Raw genomic sequence first — 22,448 nt, 5'->3', positions numbered from 1 at the left:
TAACCAAAAGGCACTTTTATAATTAGATGTATATATCTTTATATAGTCTATTGTACACTGTGGATCTCTGAGAATGTTAATTATTTAACATGATCCTCTAAAACCATACATATCCACATGTTACCTTCTTCTTGAAGTCATCCTTATGTTCTCTGGGTAGAATTAAGTGTTTTCCGCTGTGTATCTCCATTGCACGGTGTAGCAACATACCCACCCCACACTGTGTTTGCAAAGTATTCCTCCTTCAGGTTAGTGACTTTGTCTTATTCATCTTCATTTCTCTTACAGTGCTTAATAAAGTTATTTGCATATTTCTGACATGTTGGATTCTTAGAAAAATGAACCTTTACAATGTATTGCTTATTTACATAGAGAAAACTGTAAAATTTTAATGCAGGAGAAAGAGGAAATTAGTGGAGGTGACTGTTTTCGGAAGCTTTTGCCCTGCCAAAGTAGCTGTGGATTGAAAAGTTAAAAGGCCATTCCTTTAAGTTTCCTGGAGGGTTTGAACTAGCAGAATCCAACCAAAGTTGAGGCTAAAAGAAAATTTGCCACAATTCAGTTTTTGTAAGTTTTGTCCTTTGTTTCCTTCTTTTTTAGAGACATTAGAAGAAATGGACAATGAGTTGCTCAAGTGTGAATTCTGTGGGAAGATGGGATATGCTAATGAATTTCTGCGGTCAAAACGATTCTGCACCATGTCATGTGCCAAAAGGTATTTCTATTCTCTTGAATTTCCTAAAGCATCAACCAACAACCACTCTACCAAAACCAGAACCCTTGTAGAGTTTAACAGTAGTCAAAACTAGATACTATAATAGAGAGGACTAATATCAAATAGGCATTATCTGGAGCTACTTTGGTATTTAATTAAACGTTTTGCTCTGTGAAAGTTACATATTCATAACACTTAAAATTAGTTTCACAGCATATTCTAGTATTGAAGTAGCGTTATCCTAGTGGTTAGAATATACTTAGGAGAATCCTTCCTGTGAATATCAAAACAATATTTGTTTTATCGCTTGATTTTTAAATCAATATTGAAATACCTGGACTTACTTTGTTTTACTTTAAAATGTTTTCATTTGTTTTAACCATGTCCTGTTAATTTTAGGTTTCTAAGTGGGACAGCTATAGCATAAATTTTCCACGTTGTTACATCATCACCAAAATGTCTGTCTTTTCTAAGTCTGTACTTTCAATAATAATATTACAGGTAAACAGTATTAATAACAAAAGAAATTTTAGTGTCTTCGTTGATCTTGTCTTAAGTTTAGTTTACATTTTAAAAAAACCCTGATTCTGATAATTGTAAAAAATTCATAAACAGAAACCTCATTTACAGTGAAGTAGGGAGGCCAGAAGGGGGAGCTCTTATGCCCTATGTCGTTTGAAAGGTACAAGGGAAAACTGGGATAACCCTTCCCAATTTACTTTTCCTTTATATAAAAGAATTTCCTCTCTTTTGTTGAGGAAATAGAATAGAAAAGTAGAAGAACAGAAGGGAAGAAATGTCTGAGTCTTAGTGGCTCAGGGTTGCATGTACTGGATTCCAATTTCTTAATTGTTCTCGAATAAACCCATTTTGCTGGAGAACTGTCTGGCTGATTTTTTGCTTACAGTTAACATAATAAATCCTAATACAGGTGTTTATCACTAAAGATGACGTGTATGCACAGGTTGATTATTTTGAAGTTTGTTCTTTGTTCCAAAAAGAGTTTTAAGATCTTAATTGTATACATCTAGGGAATTTCTTGCTTGAACATATTATTTAGCATGGTGCCACTGAAATAGTAAAACTTAGTATAAGCATTGTACTATTAAATAAGTAATAGAAGTATTTTCCTCTGAAAATGGGTTCATTGGCTTCTCAATTGTCAATCTGTTATTCAGGTATTTTTTCAGGTTATTGATAGTCCTAATCAAATTGTGACTTGTTTAACTCTGTGGAGTTTTCCAGTTTGCACATACCACAAGAAAGAACAGTGGCTCTTTGATTCCAAGCGATTCAAAATTCTGAGGGAAAAAGACTGCCTTTCAGAATATTTTAAACTTCTTGACTATTTAGAAATATTTCAGGACATTTAACCCTACCGTCACTCTTCTCCCAGAGATGATTGCTGAGTTATCACATTATTACATCTTTAGGGGAACCTTTTTAGACGGTTAGTGGTCCTAACATAGGAAAATGCAGGCAAGAGAGTGGAGAGGAGAGGATAAATTAGGTCAGGGAAGAAGAACTGCTGCTGCTGTTTACCTGACTGCCTAGATGTTTGTCTTGGAGATCTAAATATTTACGGATGAAATAGCAAGTGTAATGTTAGTTTCTCTTTTCTGTTCTTTTAGTCAATGGGGAAAGAAGTTTTGTCAATTGATATGAATGGAGAGCTGAGCCCACAGCTGAGCATAATTAACACAGCAGGAGCTTGTTAAATTGTTTTAGGGTAAAATGAAGTGGCCATCAGGACACTTTCTTCTTTTTTATATTTTTAGAAGGGGGAAGACTATTCGTTCTCATAGTTCTCCTCATTTCTGCCTCCTGATATTGTCATAAAATGTAGGTGAGGAAAATTTATTTTGGTATCTGTATATTGGTCATAGAACAGTTATCAATAGTGAACTTAATTGGGATTTATTCTTGTCATTTTTCTGAAACATTATCTTAGAGCCAAAGAGTTTTGAAAATAAATTATGATGGCAGTTTTATATGTGTAAGAAAGAGGAACTGCATGTTTTCTTAGCCTTTCTGTAGCTTTTTAAAATTTGTTAGATTATTTCTTTTCACTCTTCTAGGGAAGGGGGTGTGGGGACAGAGCCAGGAGTGCAGTTTCCAGGCTCTCAGCCTCACGTGGAAAGGTACTGACTCCGGTAGTAAATGGCCACCAACTGTGATTGGATGGCCATCAGCTGTGGCTAGTTGGCCATCAGCTGTAACCAGTGAGCCATTGGCCACTAATGTAACTGCCGTTGCTACGCTAGCAGCAGATGGTGGCTGAGCTAGCAAGAGCGGATTGCAGTTAGCAGAGAGGATTGCAGCTAGCGAGATGGGTTGGCAGAGAGAAGTGGATGGCAGGTTGCAGATCTTGTGGCTCCTGCTTCCGGTGTCTCCAACCCAGCTGCCAGCGAGACTATAGTGGTATTACTCCCCTATCTATGGCTCCGTGGGTGTTCCTTTTTGGCTTCACCATATCCTGCGTTCTTATGCAGGGAGCGGGACTAGACACCCTGCATGACACCCCCGCGTGACATATGGCCAGGCCGTCATTCCTGTAGCCTGCCTATATTTGTACGGCCCCTGCTCTAAGGATGGTTTTTAAATTTTTAGGGGGTTGAAAAGAAGTCAAAAGAATATTTCATGACACATGAAAATTATGTGAAATTAAAATTTTAGTCTTATTAAATTCAATGTTATTGGAACACAGCCACGCTCATTCATTATTATTATTATTCATTCATTATTCGATGGCTGCTTCCATGTTATAATTGCAGAGTTGACTAGTTGTGACAGAGACTTGAATGGCCCACAAAGCCTAAAATATTTACTATTTGACCCTTTATGAAAAGTTCGCCTGCCCCTGTTCTAGGGCCTTGGAACCTAATAAATGGTGTAGGACTCTTTTTAAGCTGTCATTATGTCTTATAAAGGTCTATATTCAGAAATATTAGACCATTTATTTTGATAAAAGAAAAATCTTTCAGCCAGATTTAAAGAATTATGTATTTTTAAGTTTCCTGAAGGGTGAGAGCTGTGAATTCCTTGTGTACTTTTGAAATCTCAACTTTACACTTTTGCTCTTTGATTTCATTTATATTTGAAAAATCTTTTTCTACCAGTTTTGAGATTTCCTCTTCTCAACTATATTAGCCTCTTTTTATTAATCCCTCTTCAGAAATTATTACTTGAGCTAATATCAGTTTGGATGAATATCTAAATAGTTTATCCATAACTTCTTTTTCTCCTGGAACCTTGAATTATGTTGCTGCTATAAAAATTGGTTATCCTCTCTACTTTGCAGAAAGTTTCCCAGTATCATGCTGTTATTAGGAGAAAATACCAATACCTTATTATAGGTGTCCAGTATTATATTGAAAGCTATGTTGTGATATATGCAGAGGCCAATTTTTGCCTGTTAGCATAAGTAAATCCACTGAACGTTATAGTTCGCTTTCTGAGGTAGTATAGTCCTTAATGAATTATATGGCACTTATTGATTCACAAATTCACTTTAAAGTCATAATTAACTACTAAATGGAGTGTCCCATATATCTCTTAATATTTTTTCTTACTTGAATTTCTTAGGTACAATGTTAGCTGTTCTAAAAAATTTGCACTTAGTCGTTGGAATCGTAAGCCTGATAATCAAAGTCTTGGGCATCGTGGCCGTCGTCCAAGTGGCCCTGATGGGGCAGCAAGAGAACATATCCTTAGGCAGGTCTGTAGAAACCTTGCTTCAATGTACAATACCCTTTTCAGAAATGCAAGGGAAGTGCAATGCTGTATTTTACTTGTACTACATTTTCCAGCTTCCAATTACTTATCCATCTGCAGAAGAAGACTTGGCTTCTCATGAAGATTCTGTGCCATCTGCTATGACAACACGTCTGCGCAGACAGAGTGAGCGGGAAAGAGAGCGTGAGCTCCGGGATGTGAGAATTAGGAAAATGCCTGAAAACAGTGACTTGCTACCAGTTGCACAAACAGAGCCCTCTATATGGACAGTCGATGATGTCTGGGCCTTCATCCATTCTTTGCCTGGTATGTAATTGAGCACTTTGGCCTTAAGATGTTTCTTGTGCATTCACACACCGGAATAATGTTAGATCCATCCACACCTGTTGCACGAAAGGACTAGAGAAGTGCTTATGTATATGTATTAATTAAATGGCTTTTGCTATTGAAATGTGATCTGTTTCCTCTTGCTTATTCCCTCAGCACAACTGGGTGTTTTCTCATACCCCCCCAAGTCGATAAAAACTGACTAGTCCTGCTTCTGCTGTGACATCTCAGCCGGTGAAGATATTAAAGGTGCTCTCTTCTCTTCAGTCTGATTTCTCTCGAGAGGTCAGTAGAGAGATTGAGTCAGACACTTCTTCCCTTCTGCTCTTCTATTTTTCTATTCTGTTTCCTCTTTATTTCCTAATTTAACTTTTTTTTAAAAGGAATAAGAGAGGCTATAATTTTTTTTACATTTTTGAAAACTAATTTTTTAAAACCTTTTAGAATATGATAAAATTTTGTTTTCTTTTAAAAAAATCAGCTGGTTCTTTTAAAGGAAGCTGCCTTCTTTGATTCTTTGTAATAAGTATACATCAAGAATACTTCTGAAATTTGATTTTTTTTTAAGTAGACAACTAACATTCAGTTATGATATTCCATTCCAATATTGAGGGTAACTTTCTTATTTATGTTTTTCTGCTCTCTCATGTTGGTATTCTTTCCATCAGCTTAGTCTTTATGTTCTTTTATCTTTTTTCTTTAATGCAACAATAATCCTTTATATTCACTTTCCAAGGGGTTGGCTACTAAAGACAGCTGCACCTTTTGCTCACGAGACCCACACCGGTTATATATGTTTAGACAATATACTTTTTTTGTCAGCAAATCTTATCATTCACTTTGGCCTTATGAATATGGAAGACAAGGAGATTTTAAATTGTTCCATTTCGGTTTCATTGTGAATCATACCATTTCTCTTGACACAAGCTTTCTAGAAAAATACTTCCCCCTTTGAACTTACTAAAATTAATCCAGCTATTTTTGCTAATTAACCTTTCTATGAAGGTGACCACTGTTTCAGAAGCAAACCTACAGCTAATGTGCTATGTGAGTGAAGAAAGTATATTCAGAAGTATTACTGCTTTTAAAAAAAAATCTGTTAGCCATTTTACCTTATATACAGAACTCCATGAGATTTTATTAAATTATTTTTTAAGTAGATTGTTTTAGAAATGCTAAATAGTTGGGGTTTTTTTTAGAAAAACAAGATATGGTCACTTTTAAAATTATTTAAGGAGGGTTACATTTTTCAGCGGAAGATTTTTAAGCATACACCTAAGAAAACTTAGGTGTGAGTTAAGTGCTGACTATGTGGGTTTAGAATCTGCTTTAAAACTGATGAGTTAGAGGATGGTAAGTCTTTACTGTTTGTGGCTTTAATATTTGATGAAATAAATTTTAGAGTTTAGACCAGTCTAGATATCTTCAGAATTAACCCTGGAATCTATACTGATTCTCTAGGCTAGACTCTGATTCTGTCATCTTCAGAAGTAGTCTCAGTCTTCCAAATGGACATGTGAGCTGTTAGCCGGATTTCTCATTGGTGGGGGAAGGGGGAAGGGGAGGATGTTTCTTTTATTTTGGGGAGGAGGGTTGGTTCATATATTGAGGAGAGTAGTGAGACAAATAATTTACACGTAATAGATAGACCTGAGTCTTGTCACTTCATGTCCTCTTCTTTAGGGCTAATTTTCTAATTTTCCCCAGCATCTACTTGTCGTGAGGCTACTCTTGGCTGCTTTTGTTAGAACAAAGATTAACTCCTTTGTCTAGTTCTTGTTTCTAGTAAAAAAAATAAATTATTATAACTTGAGATGGTTGTCTTACTGAGTTCATCAAATTTTATTGCCAGTTGTTTAGAGAACATTACATTTCATTAAAAGGAGACAGCTTTATGATTAAGACTTGCTTGGGACTGTTTAAGAGTCTGCTTTTCTTTTACTGATTAAATAGTAGTATTTCCAAACTGCTTTGATAGGCTAAATAATGAGCTTATTTTTGTGATCATTATTGTCTTCTTTCTTAAAGATTTTCTCTGAATAATGCCTGTAGCATAAGGAAAATCTCATATCAGAATATGCCTTTATCTTCATTTCTCAATGCTCCTCTGGCCTTTGTAAACTTTTTTTTGAGCCTCTTTCAGCTCATTCAGGGCTGTTCTTTTTTCCCCCTCCAGAAAGTCTATTGCCAGGTTTTTTCATAAAATGAACAAGTTTGTAAATTTTATAATCTCATATTTTGTTTCTTTCCAGTTGAGGATAGGCTTCCCTCTTTTATCAGGGCCTGTATTTACTCCTAGAGTGTTCTCGTCTCTTTGTATAATATCATCTTGTAAACCAGCCATCCTGGTGGGACCAGAGCTGGTATGTAGTACACCCAAATCTCAGAGCTGTAACCAGAGTAAAAATTTTCTTCTAAACTTTGTGCGTTAAAAAGTTCTCTACAAAGTAACTCTTTTTATTTTCAGTTAATTGCAGACATCTTTAATTCTTGCTTGCTACAGTGAACTGCCTTTTGCAAAGATCAGTTTATTCTGTATTTATGGATCTGTGAATCTGCAGTAGATCTAGTTTCTCTGTAGGCATATAAAGTAAGAATAATCTAAAAACATGGCTGTTTACTAGTTTTCATAATATTAGGACTTGATTATTCTGTAGTATTGTGCAGCAGGTGGTATCTTTTCACCAACCTAACTGAGGTCAGTTTTTGTGTGGGGTGGATTTAGCTGGAAAAATACTTGGATGCTTGCAAAATTTAGTTGGGACCCATGTCCATCTGCAGAGGTCTCCGTCCATCCAGGTAATTGGTTCTGGTGATGTAAAGCCAGCTGGCTGGCTGGTTGCTGCAGATGGGATATGTTTTGTACGTATCCCTAGGATGCCAGCCATTTTACAGAAGTAGATTCTAATGTCAGAAACTCATAGAACTTTAGCTCAGTGTATCATGAACATCTACAATTTTTAAAAAATTCATTTTTCTCTAATAATTTTCTGGAAGCATGTTTGCTTATGCTTTTTTTTTCTTTTTAAAGTTACTTTATTTTTTTCATTTCCATACTAATATATACTAATATATAGTATAACCACCCTTTTTGTGGTTGGTTTAAGAAAGTTGTGATCTAAAATTCTGAAGATAATGCATTCATTCATATTTGATCATGCTCTTTTCCCAAAACACTTTTTGTTCTTTATTATTTTGCTAATACATTTACTGTCCGCCTACAAGAAGACATTTGAAGAGGGATCTCATAGTGCAGAGGAACAAGACATGCTATATATTTTCCTCATGGAGAACTCCCTGTTTCTATTCCCAAATGTAGCTCTTAAGGTCCTCATTACTTCTCATTGCTCCTGTTTTCTGAATCTCAGTAAGTCCTATCCCATCTTTCTCTCTCTTCTTTTCTTTCCTGTGCTCTTATAAGTAAGACTGAAGAGAGAAGAACATTATTTCTTTCATATAAAGGATGAAGTCACAACTAGATGCAAGATTAGTCAGTTTTGTCTGCCCAGTTTTGAGAGCTACCTCTGGGAAAAGAAACGGGGCTTTTCTATGGTGAGTAATCCCATTTTAACTAGTTTATTTTATATGGTAAAGGTGCAAAAACCGTAAAAATTTTGCATTGGATACTTTTGAAAGGTCATGTTTTAAAAGTCTGTGAAATTATTAAAATAGAGAAACTGATAAACTGGCTGTTATATAAGAAACAGGAAAGATATAGCCAACAGAGAAGTTGGCAAAGGAACTAACCAAGAGAAAAGATGACCACATAGCTGAATACAGAAAAAGTGTTTGTATTCCTCTTACAGATAGCTCCCCTGTAGCAGATTCTATTTTTTATTTTCTATTTATTGTGTGTTTATTCACTCATTCAGTCCTTCACTTATCCAAAAAATATATACATTTAGCACCTACGGTACTTTGTGCTTGGTGCTGGGGCTGTAGGGATGACATCATTATTTTATATAAACAAGAGGATGATTGATACATTTGCAATAGAAAGATAATCATTCCGGCGAAGTTGTGATATTCAAAGGTATAATGTAAGCATTTCCGTTTTTTATTATGTTTTTCTTCTTGTCCCTTTGAATGCTGATTTGAGTAAAGACTTTAAGCATTCTTAAAATGCATTTTTATAATTTTAATGTCTAAGCGATTTTTTACATTTTTGTATTCTCTCCTCTCTTGGTTCCTTAATTACCTTCCCTGCTGATTTCTTTATCTTTAGTGAGGAAGTTTAGTAAGTAACCTGGCTGTGCAAAATTTGGTAGATAATAAAAACGTTTGAGGTTCAAGTAGATGCTAGCATTGTTTTTGTTACCTGCTAAAGCACCTGGTTTAGACTGAGAGCAAAAATATTGGTTATTTGGCAAGATTAGCCAGCAAACTCATAAATTTCAATGAGAATTTATGGGGTTTTTTGGTCAAAACTGGAGATGAGTCCAGTGACATTAACATTTGAAGTTGAAATTATAAGTCGAGTTGTGTGATACGATCTTGATGCATTGGTTCTATTCTGAGTCAACAATAAAAATGTTTTAGATATGCTTGGCAATTGAAGATTGTAAATTAGAATAAGGCAAATGATAATGAAAGTCGTGCTCTGGTACATCAGAAAATATTTCTAAATCATTATTTAAATGGTACAACATTATATTTTACTCCTTTTACCTATATGTGAAGGATATTTTATGGAACGATAAGTTCATGACATCTGATAACTAGTTAATCCAAACTTGTTACATGTGTGGCATGCTTTGAGGTGACACCATCGTCCTTTTTTTGAAGGTATGTTTTATCTAGACTGATCAATCTGTACATTTTACCTGACTCTTACTATTTCTATAATATTATTTTTAGAACAAGAATTCCAAGTAAATTTCTTTACCTGGATTTCATATTAACTTTTATTTTCAGAATGCCAAGAAATACTCTCTTCAGGAGTGAACCCAAGACTACCATAAATAAATTTCATTTGTTTCTCAGCCTGTATTTCAGCTACTCAGAGCCAGTGAGAGCATAATTGTGACTGTTAGAAATAATGTCTAATTGTTGTGTATTAATTCTAACTTCCTCTGATCAAATTCCAGGCTGCCAGGATATCGCAGATGAGTTCAGAGCACAGGAGATTGATGGACAGGCACTTCTTTTGCTAAAAGAAGACCATCTTATGAGTGCAATGAATATCAAGCTAGGCCCAGCCCTAAAGATCTGTGCACGTATCAACTCTTTGAAGGAATCTTAACAGGATCATGAGGCTTTGAGATAACAGCAATTTTACTCTTCTTAAACAAACTTGTAAGGTAAAGGCTCAGGTTGGCCTAGGATATTATCACTTATGGTGGATAGCCAAGCACATTGGGATCTCTGCATCAAAAGTTGACATTTCTTCTACAGATACAATTCATCATACATTTTCATAATTAGCCAACATTGGTAAAATTAATTTTACAGGTTACATGCAACAGTGAAAGACTTGTTATAGAGGGCCATTGATATTTTTCAAAGAAATGTGTTATAGTAGATAATTTTTTAAAAGGTAATGTTTATCATTAATATAAAGAATCCTTTTAAAAGTAATTTAATGACTTACATTTCTCCTCTTTGATTCAGTTTTCTTATACATTTTTCTATCCTATAAATTTTTTATAAGTTGTCATGAGAGATAATTTAGGAATAATTTAGTAGTCCAGGGATTGGAATTGTTTGCAGTGAGTTATCAGTACGCATTTAAAAACCATGTGTTAGAAAGCTGCTTTGTCTATAAAAAGGTTTGCATTCTAGCATGAATAATACCGATCTGAAAGTCAGAAGAGTTGGTTTCTATTCGAGACTTGACCAAGAATTTGGTATGGCTGGGAAAGTCTCACTTAGCGTTTCTACTTTGAGAATAGGTTTCTGTTTGGTATCTGAACACGGAGGACGGGGATGTTGCTGACCAGCCCACAATGCACAGGGCAGTCCTCACACCACGTTCCCTGGCCCAGAAGGTCAGCAGTGCCAAGGTGGAGAAACCCTGAGGTCGGAGTGCTAAATGTTTCTCTTTTTCACCCACAGGAATATTTCGAAAAGATGAGATATGATAAGGAATACATTATACAATGGAAGTATTTCAGATAGCGTCATGTTCTGCTGAAGTATTTGTCCCAGTTTATGCATACTAGAAAAGGGGGCAAAACCCATTAAATTGGCCTATAAAATAAGGACTGGGATACAGATAATTTGACTCAGCAGTACATTCATATCAATTATCTTTTATATATCTGCTCCTCTGCATTGATGAAGGCATAATATGATTATACCCTGTGAACCAGTAGACAGCCTTTGCTGGCAAGGCAGTGGTTTGTAGCAGATACGTGCTTGGTCTTTGGATGTTTTTCTGATGTTGAACATACTGGATCTAGCTAGAATACATATTCCTTTTTGACTAAACCCTTGCATCCTTCCTGCAAAGCACTTAGCAAGTGAAATATCTTGGATAATCAGATCTAATTTTGTATGTACATATTTTAGGGGAAACATTTTTAAAGCACAACCTTTCACTGAATAGTTAGTGTTCTGTTAGAATTATGACACTACAACAAAATTGCTGTGGGAGCCCTGAGAGCTTTATAGTCCTGGACATCAAAACTTTGTTTTACTCTTTATCGTGTCTTTACCATACAGTGGAAATGTTTTAATAACTGAAGGAACATCCACAGACATTTGACAGAAGTTCATTAAGTGGGGAAGAGTCCATGGGTTTCAGTCATTGCCACTGCTCTTTTCGAAAAGATTGTGTTGAGCTAGTAGAAGACTAAAGATGTCATTAAAGACATCACAGATATTTATCTTTTGGCTTTGTGTACATTAGAGAATGTTGATTATTTTTATACAAAAATACAGCGGGTAATTTTTTTAATCTTTAGATGCCTCTTGTTTGAATGTATGCTTTGTGGGATTCTTTTGTGTAGTGTTTTAAAAAAAGATGTTTACTGATAGTTACGTGTAGGATTAGAACGTGTAATATAGTGTAAGGCTCATGTTCCAGACCTACAATAGCTTATAGTCTATGTTACATATTTCTTTACATCATATTTTTAATTATTGCATTAAAGTTTCAAGGAAAGGTAGGTACTCTATAGTCAATTTCCATTTATTAGCAGTTAATATGACATAGTTGTCATATTTGACTTCCCCTCATCTTGCAATTTCAGAACACAAGTATAGGCTAAGCATTAGATGGTCCACAGTATTGGGGGTAGGGGGCATAAAGAAAAATCTCCCCTGGAATTAAAACTTTATCATAGATAATCCACAATTAATATAAAAGTATTTGGGAATAGATTCCCCTTGCAATAATAATTACCTCCCATAACTATATTATCTATAGCCTTTAAGGTGTTAACTTTGAACTATGTTATAGGTTCTTTTATTTGCTTTCTCTTCTAATAGGTCATTATGTACTTACTAACAGCCCCTGTGCTTAGCACTGTTAAAGATTCAAGGAAGCTTACAGGAGGGGTTTCCATTTGAGAGCACCTTATAATATTAAATGTTATAATAATCTTTTTTTTTCAGTGTATTGGGATGACAATTGTTAGTAAAGTTATATAGGTTTCAGGTGTACAATTCTGTATACATCATCTATATATCACATTGTGTTCACCACCCCGAGTCAGTTCTCCTTCCATCGCCATATATTTGACCCCGTTTACTCTCATCTACCACCTCCTCCCCCCTTACCCTTTGGTAACCACTAAACTATTGTCTGCGTCTAATCTTAATAGTCCAGATTTTTGGTTGTACCCCCTTAAAACATACCAGAAAATATACTGGCTGTTTTTAAGTGAGTTGTTTTATTTAGAAATGGCTCATTTGCTTTCAACTGGTAATTCTCACCATTGATGAAGCAATTCTCTCTAGATAAATCATCTTAATTTCAAAGCTTCAGTTACATATAATGGATCTAGACGATAACACTGGTGTCTACCTCTCTCCTGAGCTTTAAGCAGTTTTACTGTAATATAGATGGGGAGAGTACTGTCGTTTTCATTTTCATTCATATTACTAATTGTTTTTAGGATTTTAAGGAGAGGGAATGACAAGCAGAAAAAAGGTATGGGAAGTTCTTCTTACCTTTGCTACCTAAGTTTGCATTTTCTGACTTCTTTAAACTGATGTACTATTTTCTGTTTTCCTCTTGAGGAAAAGAAATCTTACAAGTTTGAAATGTTACTTGCAAAACAAGTAAACTGAGAAAGCTGGTTTGTAAAAGTTACTTTTTGCATGACGTGGATTTTCATCAAGCCGTGTGTAGGGATGTATGTGTCCGGCGTAGCTATGCAGCTCTGATATAATTAGTATAGTATGAGGCAGACTGCTGTCCCAAAACGTCACTTTTTAAGTGGCACTTAAGTATTTCCATTATGATACTTTCATTTTGCTGTGGCATCCTCTAAACAGACATTTTTTTTAGTCCCCAGTTTTAGAGCTGTTACCTAGAAGTAGAGAAGGTGGAGTGTGGGAGGAAAGAAATGTTAGTGAAGAAATTTAATGGGAAAGAGGCAGACAAGAGAACTGCCCCTTGTTTATCCCACTTCAACACTGAACAAATTTCTGCACTTTTGAAGTTAATATTCATGTTTTACCTAGTTTTAAATAGAAATTTTTCTTCAGTAGCTCACTGTTTATTTTTGCTTCCTGGTGTATGAAATCAGTATTGCTGTGCCCATGCCTTTGAATAATATTTTATAGAGCTAATCTTCATATATCCAGTGTGAAATTATAGTCAGACATTTCTTCAAATACCAGTATTAGACTGAAATCTGTCAAAGTGCCTCGTATCACTGACTTGTTCCATTAAATGTGACAAAGTCCTATTATTTGTATTTGCAGGCTTTTGGTACCACCGTGGCTCAGGTATGGTAGGCAGGCAATACATAGATTGTATTGTCTTAGGTTGTATTTACATGTGTGTAAACAATTTGGAAAGACAGAATGGTTACAGATGTATGTGAACAATGCTACACTCACAGCCGTATCGAGTGGATAAAATCCTGACTGGACACACTGCTCAAGTGTTTTAAAGATCTATTTTCAACCAGAATAGCCTCGTGATATTTTGTGGTTTGAAGATTCTCACCCTTGGTGAATGGCAGGAACACACACTGTATATGCTACTGGCATTGAGACTGACCTAATAGCATGAAAGGGCATTATTCACCTCTTACTTCCTCTAAAGCCTCCTGTAGCCCCAAGAAAACGCAGCATGAACACTTTCTTCGAGACTTTTGCCTGAAAATCCATAGAGAGGATTTTGTAGTGGGGTTAATTTTAGGGAGGTAACTGGAACAGCTTTCTAATATGTAACAGTCATATACTGACCCATCTATGCACAATGTTTGCTCAGTCACTTTCCTGGGCACCATATATGTAACTAGCTGGGCCTTGAGGAAGGTTTTCAAGGGGGGAGAATAGGGAAGTGAAGGAGGAGACAAACAGGCGGAAAAGCATTCCAGACGCAATAGGATAGTACAGTTAACTGAGTGAGGTCATGTAATGTAGATACAGCCTTCAATAGTTCAAAATAATTGTAGTGTTTGGATCCCAGTTATAGCAATAACAGTTTCTAGTTTTTATTACGTCAAGATTTGCCTGTAATCAAACTCATTCTTTCACCCTTTATCAAGTGACCCTGTCTTTAAGAGCATCTTTTATAATAGTTCCAGTGATACACAATTAGTGATTTTTGAATTCTGAAAAAGGTGACAGCTATAATAGCTGGATAATATTTGTCAAAAAATCAAAGGTTAATTGTAATTGGGTTATCAAAATTATAGAGAGAGTATCCACTTTCATATATACCAGGTGAATCAACCTTGTAGATTTTTATAAAGAAAAGCATTTTTAAGATTGTATTTTATTTGTTGGATTGTGTCTCAGTCTAAGAATTGGATGACTAAGAGCTATAGCTGTTTATTGGTGTGGATTTCTGTAAACACAAGCCTACCTCTATTTCTTTGATGGACAGTAGTGTGGATCAAGAAACATACTTTAATACACATTCATTAACACTGGTATTTTATGAATCTATTTTGAACATTGATTTCATCTTAAAGATTGTGATTCAATTTAGATAAGCACAAATGCAGTATTAGGAAAAGTAAATACGCAATCTTACTAAAATTTAATTTCAACCTATTAAAAGCTGTACATCTTTCAAAGAATTTTTTGGGAAGATATTCTTCAGTTAGAAGTTCAGAAAATGTATCACCATATAATTTCTTTCAGAGCAGCAATATAAGCCATTTCTTTAATAAAACATGTTAAACATTGTATTATTTTCTTTGGGAAAAGTTTCCTAAATTTTAAAGAATTCTAAAGTTTTACATGTTATTTTTAGAGCTTATTATTTAATCTTTTTAAAAATAATAGTACTAGAAAATTTTTTTCAAAGTTGTAAAGCACCGATACAGATATAATTATTACCATCATATTCCAGAGCAAAACATTTGGCTTTTCCTGGACTTTCACTTTAGTACACATATATTAAAAGGGAGTGAACTCCCTCCTTTTCAGATTTGAAGCCCAGATTCTCTAATGAAAATTCTCCCATCCTACTCTAACATGAACCCATTATCTTTTAAGTTCCATGTTTATGGAACCTTTGGAAAATGTCCACAAATGTTTAATTTTTTCCCTTTTTAATAAAGCTCACGAATATTTAATTTTATTTAAAGATGACAATTTTAATGTTAGAGAAGAGGTACACTAGAAAAATATTGGTTGCTACTGCCTTTGAAAAGTATAATTGTGCTCAGTGATACTGGTGGCTTAAATATGAATCCATAGAAAACCTGTGTAAAGGTTTTAAAATGTATTGTTTAAAAGAGGTATAGTAATGAGTGAATTTTAATTTGGGGAAAAAAATCAATATAAATTTAAAACTTATGCTAACATGGCATAGTTTTAAATTTAAGAGTAATATAGGAAGTCCTTTTGACCACCTATTTAAATTGACTCCAGTAATCTTCTTAAGGATTGATAGTAGCCATCATTATTGGCTTAAAGTTATACTTTAGGGAAGTATTTAAAATCCATGTTTTACTTGGAGCTTTAATTGATGGAGGTGAAGAAGTTGGTGTTTATGAGGGTGGTGGTGAAATGAACATCAACCTATTTTATAAAAAAGGAACTTTTCAGTCTTGCCTAAAGCAAATCTGAAGTATCCACTGCTTAAAAACCTTTGTTTAGAATGCTATGTTAAAAGTCATAATTCTTTTTGTTTTAGGTAGTACTAAATAATCTACTTCAATAGTAAATAATAGATGAACATAATCATTAATATGACGAATGACTGGGGTTTTACATCCAGTTGGTGAGTTAGCTGTGTGTGATACCCTAGGCAAGTTACTTAACTTTTAACCTGTTTCCTCTTCTGAATATACAGTATGGAGCTTATACTACTCAAAATGTTGATTTTGGTTTAGATCATCTCTAAGGTACCTTCCAGATCTAAAACTATGATTCTAGGCCACATAATGCGGTGTTTTAAAATCGTTCCTACTTAATTCTCATTTCCTTTTTAATCATTCATTTCATACTTAAGAGCTTTTGCTAAACGATAATTATTAAGTATCATTTCCTGGGTCACTTACAGTCTTTGTTCTCCTAAAGAAAAGGTAGAAAATTCATACAGACAAGCAAATGAGGACATTTTTCTAAATGCTTCTTGCTAGTTAACCATTGGATATGTGAATACATATGCAAATTACTATGCATTTATCCATTCATTTAGCACACCATTTGAACACTTACTACTGTGTTTCCCGAAAAATGAGACACAGCCAGACAATCAGCTCTAATGCGTCTTTTGGAGCAAAAATTAATATAAGACTGGGTGTAATATAATATAATACCAGGTATAATATAATATAACTTAACACTGAGTCTTATATTAATTTTTGCTCCAAAAGATGCATTAGAGCTGATTGTCTGGCTCGGCCTTATTTTCGGGAAACACGGTATGTGCAATTGTGTGGTATACATGACTTACGGAACTAGTAATAAGTAAACAAAATCTTCCCAAACAAAATTTTGATTGTCATTTAAACAAACATGGACATAATTATTAATGTACTGAATGTAAAGTTGGAATTTTTAATGCATTGGGGAAGGATTAGGCTAGATGACATCTAATGGGTCTGAGTGAATCACATCAATTCATATAACATTTCACATACTAAACATCAATCTACCATATACCTGATTAGGTTACAAAAATAAGGGTACCTAACATTAAGGATTTACATTTTGAGATGTTGTGACAGCCCATATTTCTAAGAATTATTATGACACTTGAATCTATTCAAGAGGTGTTGCTATGCAGTGTGTGATAGAACAATACAAAGAAGCAGGTGCTGACTATACGTTTTCAACTACAAAAGCTTTACACCCAGTATTGACAGAATTTTTGAAAACTGAAAAACCTCAAAGGAGATCGCTGAACAGGTTTGTTTTTTATTTTGCTTTGGTTTTTTGTTTCTAAAGCAAGAAAGATTACATAAATTTTACTGTTATTACATATATTTACTTGTTAGAAAGCACACATATGTTACATAGGAAAAGGGTTTCCTTTAAAATGCAGGACTGGTAAACATAAAACAGTTCCATGTTTAAACTGGTAATTATTTGGGGACTAAACATTGAATGGGATTGATTATTAATTGGGTAGAGATTCCTTACCACTTGAGGATTCTGTGAATTCCTACTGACACAGCTTTACAAACATTGTTCAATACTAACATTCTCCATAAAGATAAAAAATGAAAATATCTAATATTAAAAAGACCTTTTATGCATCACAGTCATAGCTTTCTTTGTGAACCAGGAAAATGTCCAAATACAGGTTAGATTAGAATCTAGAACAAACGAAAACAGAAACACTGGCATTAACCTTATGATAGTCTTGGTTTAAAAAATTTCCATGGCACTGGTTAAAATTTACTTTTAAAATGTTTTAATTTACCCAATTTTTCAAATATTTTATAGTTAAAATATATGTTGCATAAATACTTTTTGTATATGTATTCTTAAAATTTAAAAAGTCAGTGGGGTGTGCAAAGATGATATAATTTTGGATGTCTAACTTCCGAGACACTATCTAGATGCCCAGTCACCTAGTTCAAAAGGTTGGTCTTTTTGTTTTTCTCCATGGAAAAAAAGTCAAAGTAGGTTCCAAAAACTGTCCTCAGAGTAAGGAGCGCGCTGGTGGAGGCGGAGCTGCAGGTAGTCCAGCGCTCTTCAGGGTGGGTACTGGCAGGCATTTCAGGCTTATTTGCTGAATTAGTGCTGTTTGTCTTCTGGCGTGTTAAAAAATTTGTTACTGATTTAACAAATTGTTGTGATTTTTTTTTAAATACTAAGTTTTGATGCTTCAAGCACATGTTAACTGATTTTTTTAATTCCTCCTTTTGGTTCCTCCCATTGTTCTAACGTAGGACTTTCGTTATTTTTAAAACCTCAAAAGCTGATCCACCCAGGATAAACAGAGAATCACCAAGCGGAAAAAACAGTTTTTACCTTTACAGAAAACAAATGTTAAGATTATATATAGATGTATTCTTTACATTGGGTATTGTATTAGAGTCCTCCTTACAGTAAATTAAATAGTTTTAGCACTCTTAGCATTAGTAGCATTCCTAGACTGGTGTCTGTAGCTACAGTTTTAAAATGTATAACCTGAAAATGAAGTTAATTTTGCATTATTAAGAGCACATCATGATCTATGTAAAAAGATTGTTCATTTGGTGTATTTTTTTAAAAAAGAGAAGGCACTTTCATATTAACAAGTAGCATGTGTATGAATTTTAGATTTTCATATTTGTTGTGTCTGTATTCAGTGAAAATTAAGCATTCAAATGTTTGTTGATGGCAACATTAACTGTTAAATTAAAGCACCTTATACTCTGCTGCTTAAACTTGCTTGTAATTGCACCTTTGTTACCTGCATATTTTCACATAGAATATTGTTGTAACATTGCTTCATGTGGGTCTGGATGGAAGTTAGTGGGCCTACAGGATCATTTATTTATAATGTTTATAATTCAATAATATATTGTAGACCAGCTGATAAGTTCATTTCTTTACAAATAAAAGCCTGTTCCATTTGGCTGGTCTATTGAATAATTTCTTTGTTTTTCTTTAAGCTTATGAAGCATGTGGAATACAAAAAGCATAATGAAGGGTTTGAAATAGTTATAAAATTTTCCTGATTTAAAATCCGCAGAATATAAATCTTTACTAATTAAGTACAATATATTTTTTAATTGTCTTAGTCCCATGTTATGGCCAATTAGAAAGCAATACATTCGAAGAAAAGTAACAGAGAAGTAGAGAGAGCCAGGTTTAGACATTGACAGATTAGACAACGTCTGTATAGTTTAAGTCACAAAGTGACTTCAGATTATTCTTCCATTCAAATTGCTATACTCTTATAGTTCTTAGCCGGGGGGGCAATTTTGCCTACCGGCGGAGGTTTGGGAACTTCTGGAGACATTTTGGTTGTCTTGACTGGGGAAGGAGGTGCTATTGGCATCTAAAGGGTAGAGGGCAGGGATTCTGCTAAACATCACACAATGCACAGGCAGCCTCCCAAAACAAAGAATTATCCAACCCAAAATGTCAGTACTGCTAAGGATAAGAACCCTACTTTACTTTTACAGTGTGATACACTGCCAGTGTAATTATGATTTGACATGCAAGTGACATACAAGTTATAACAGAATGAATCTGGTATGTCATGGAAAGAGACCTAGTCACTACTCCCAATTCTGTAAGGTAAGCAACCAAAACTTGGCTTCCAGGAATATCTGCATTAAGAACAGAGATAGATTTTTTTTAAATTAGCTAAATTTAAATTGAGCTAATCTTCCCCTTATGTTAAAGAATATTCATCCCATGTCACTTCAAGAAAATGATTTTCTTGCTCTGAATTTAATAAAAATGTTTTAAGTTTATTTCTTAACGTTGGTGGCCAATCTCAGATTTACATGACAGTTTGCATCCAGTAGTTTTTTGGTAACACGAACATCAGTATATTCAAATGTTAACTCTTCACTTTTGTGTTAAATATTTGTAATTGGCAGTTTTCCTGAATAGGTATAAAATTTTTTCTTGGAATTATTTTGTTAAAAACAAACAAACAAACAAACAATATCATTGCCCCAAAAGACACATTCTGAAAAGGTGTGAAAGTTCATTCTTTATATGTCCTGAGTCATCATTCTTTCCTGTTTTGTAAAATTATGACTCTTATTGTAGTGTTAAGTTTTAATTAGTTTTAACAAGGCAACATATTAACAAATCATTATTGATATAGGCTTTTCTATATGCTCAAGATTATGAATTGCAAGTGGTATGAAGCAGCATTTCCAGTTGACAAATGGATCCACAGGTAATGCAATGTCTCTTAAATTAAGCTTGTGACAATTAAACCAATAAACTGCAGCAATGAGAAAACTATTGACAAAGTACAACCATGGAATGTTCATCTCAATATATGCTGGAATCTGTACTTCAAGTAAAAGGATAATTACTTGTAGTAGTACAAATGGTAACCAGGTACCAAGAAAACAGATAATGAGCTTGGGCAAGAGTGTTTTTTTAGAACTCCTAGTATAACTAGAGTGGGATGAAAAGGGAAAATACAGGATAGTCTCATTCATATAGGAAGTTATCCTAATAGCCTGTACCAAAGTAGTAAGTTCTGACCAAGAGGTTATAAAAGCCACAAATAAAATCATCACCATAGAAAAGGACAGCCAGTAACTTTGAATGCTGATGTAGAAAGGACATTGATAAGAATAAACATTCTGTGCCTTCTGGTTTTGGTAGATAGATGGATCTCCCAAAACATAAACAAAGACTGAAATCCAAATTGAAATCACTGTAAAGAAATAAAATAATTTTTGACACTTAAATGGAAGCTTGGCAGTTTTAGAAAAATTCAGGTAATAATCTATACAAGCTATCAGGAAAACTGGATAATGCAAAAAGCCGTAAGTAAAAGAAATAATTTGAGTAAACAGGCAGATGTGGTATTTAGTAAACCTAATACCTAATAGTACAAAATCCCTGAAATAGGATATAATGGAAATGTTTACCAAAAGTAAAAGATCAATGAATGCGAGTGAAATGCAAAAATAGTCCATAAAATTTTGATAGGTGATTTTTCTTCTCATTCCTAGTGTGAGTATATTTAATAATATTTTTCCAAGTATAATCAAGAATAGCAGACAGTTACCATCTAGAGGCTGATTTGTTTGATGTAACTGGCACTGAATAGAGCAGTTCTCTGAAGAAAGATCAGTCATATTTTTAGTGAATTTTCAGAAGGCCTGCTGAAATATATATGATAAAACTGCTTCGCTTTATTTTCCAACACTGCAAAGGAAAGTAAAAGAAAAAAAACCTGATGTTATCTTGATGCTATCTCTATTTTAAAACTACAAAGCAAGCATTTCTATTCTCAAACATCTAATCCAATCATTTTCTCCCCAAAATTAAATATATAAACAGGAATTTACATTTCTCATACTTACAGAATACAGAATACGATGTGGAAGAATCAATGTGTATACTTTGGTCAGTTTTTGAGACTCAGAACGCCCAGAAATCTTAGATCCATAAGCAAAATATTATATATAAATAATTACTGAAACTTCTAATAAGTACAGCTTGTAACAACTTGTAACAAGATAAAATAGTTACCGACTAGAGCCAAAACACAGGCTTCAAGCAGCCGCCTGACAGAATGGTCACTGATGGCAGTTAACCCGGTCCCGCGGCCTCCAGACGATGTTACCTCAACCCTCCTCTTTGTTCGTCAGGGCGTTTTAGAGGTAATGCTTATGGGGCCCTTTAGCAATTTTCAAAACGTTTTAGCTGCAGGATAATAATTCAAATTAAATTTCTGAAGCTCAAAAATATAGTTCAGCTGAAAATAATGGGGACATTGGTACAGGAAAAAACAAGATAAATATTTATGTTCTGCACACGCTCTTGCAAGTATGGTACCTGGAGAGACAAGAGGATACAGGGAAGGACTAGAGACTGAGTAAGGACACCTGAGAACATTAAGAAGTGCTAGGTAAAGGCAAAGGAACAGGAGTTGAAGTCCGAGTGATAAATGCATTCGGAGGTAGGAAAAAGAGAAGATGATGAAAGAGAAAGGTCAGAGAGGAAGAAATCAGGAAAGGATGGAAGGAAGGAAATTTGAGAAATTTATCCTTAAAAAAAAGTCACAGCTGACCCAAAGTTGTTTCTGCAAGACTGTTCAACTAGTCTTTATAAATAGCAAAATAAAATCCATCCATAAATGCCAGCAACTGGAAATGAGTTAAAAATGCTACACGGTACATACATCCTTATGATGTACTATCTTGCCAGTAAGTGTTTCTTGAGTTAGGAAGACTTAGTGTTCCCCTTTTCTATACTTGTTAGATGTTAAGCCTTAGCAATCTGTTGCATGTTTTAAAGACACGCGTTCACAGGCATAGATGAAGCCATGATTACCACCTTGACAAATGGCACTGGCCTCATAAGTGGTGTTGCTTGGCTAAGGAAGTATAGATGGAGTAATAAGATGACACGAAGCCCTCCTGAGCCAAGAAAAAAGACAGGCTTCATTTTA

The 22,448-nt window shown here is 34.5% G+C and overlaps 2 protein-coding genes across 16 annotated transcripts in view; one reads left to right on the top strand and one right to left on the bottom strand.

The window, feature by feature from the left end:
- Nucleotides 1-18,926, top strand: part of PHC3 (polyhomeotic homolog 3) — a 74,092-nt gene extending 55,166 nt beyond the window's left edge. For 10 of the 15 annotated variants that reach the window (XM_019735371.2, XM_074327779.1, XM_074327757.1 and 7 more), the window contains 4 exons: nt 601-715; nt 4,301-4,433; nt 4,525-4,756; nt 9,865-18,926. In XM_019735371.2, the coding sequence (XP_019590930.2) occupies nt 601-715; nt 4,301-4,433; nt 4,525-4,756; nt 9,865-10,019 (635 nt within the window). In that variant the 3' untranslated portion in view covers nt 10,020-18,926. Of the gene's footprint in view, nt 1-600; nt 716-4,300; nt 4,434-4,524; nt 4,757-4,933; nt 5,063-8,202; nt 8,330-9,864 lie in introns of those variants that run through there. The other 5 variants (XR_002137677.2, XR_002137678.2, XM_019735402.2 and 2 more) reach the window with 5 other exon arrangements.
- On the bottom strand, nt 17,256-21,129 carry GPR160 (G protein-coupled receptor 160). Its single transcript, XM_074327810.1, has one exon. The coding sequence runs from the start codon at nt 21,127-21,129 to the stop codon at nt 20,113-20,115; it is 1,017 nt and encodes a 338-aa protein (XP_074183911.1). The 3' UTR covers nt 17,256-20,112.
- Between the last annotated feature and the right edge of the window lie 1,319 nt (nt 21,130-22,448).

The sequence above is a fragment of the Rhinolophus sinicus genome, linkage group LG01 (assembly GCF_036562045.2).
Source record: "Rhinolophus sinicus isolate RSC01 linkage group LG01, ASM3656204v1, whole genome shotgun sequence".
NCBI lineage: Eukaryota > Metazoa > Chordata > Mammalia > Chiroptera > Rhinolophidae > Rhinolophus > Rhinolophus sinicus.
The sequence above is the reverse complement of the archived record's forward strand: the minus strand, read 5'-3'. Positions and strand labels throughout refer to the sequence as shown.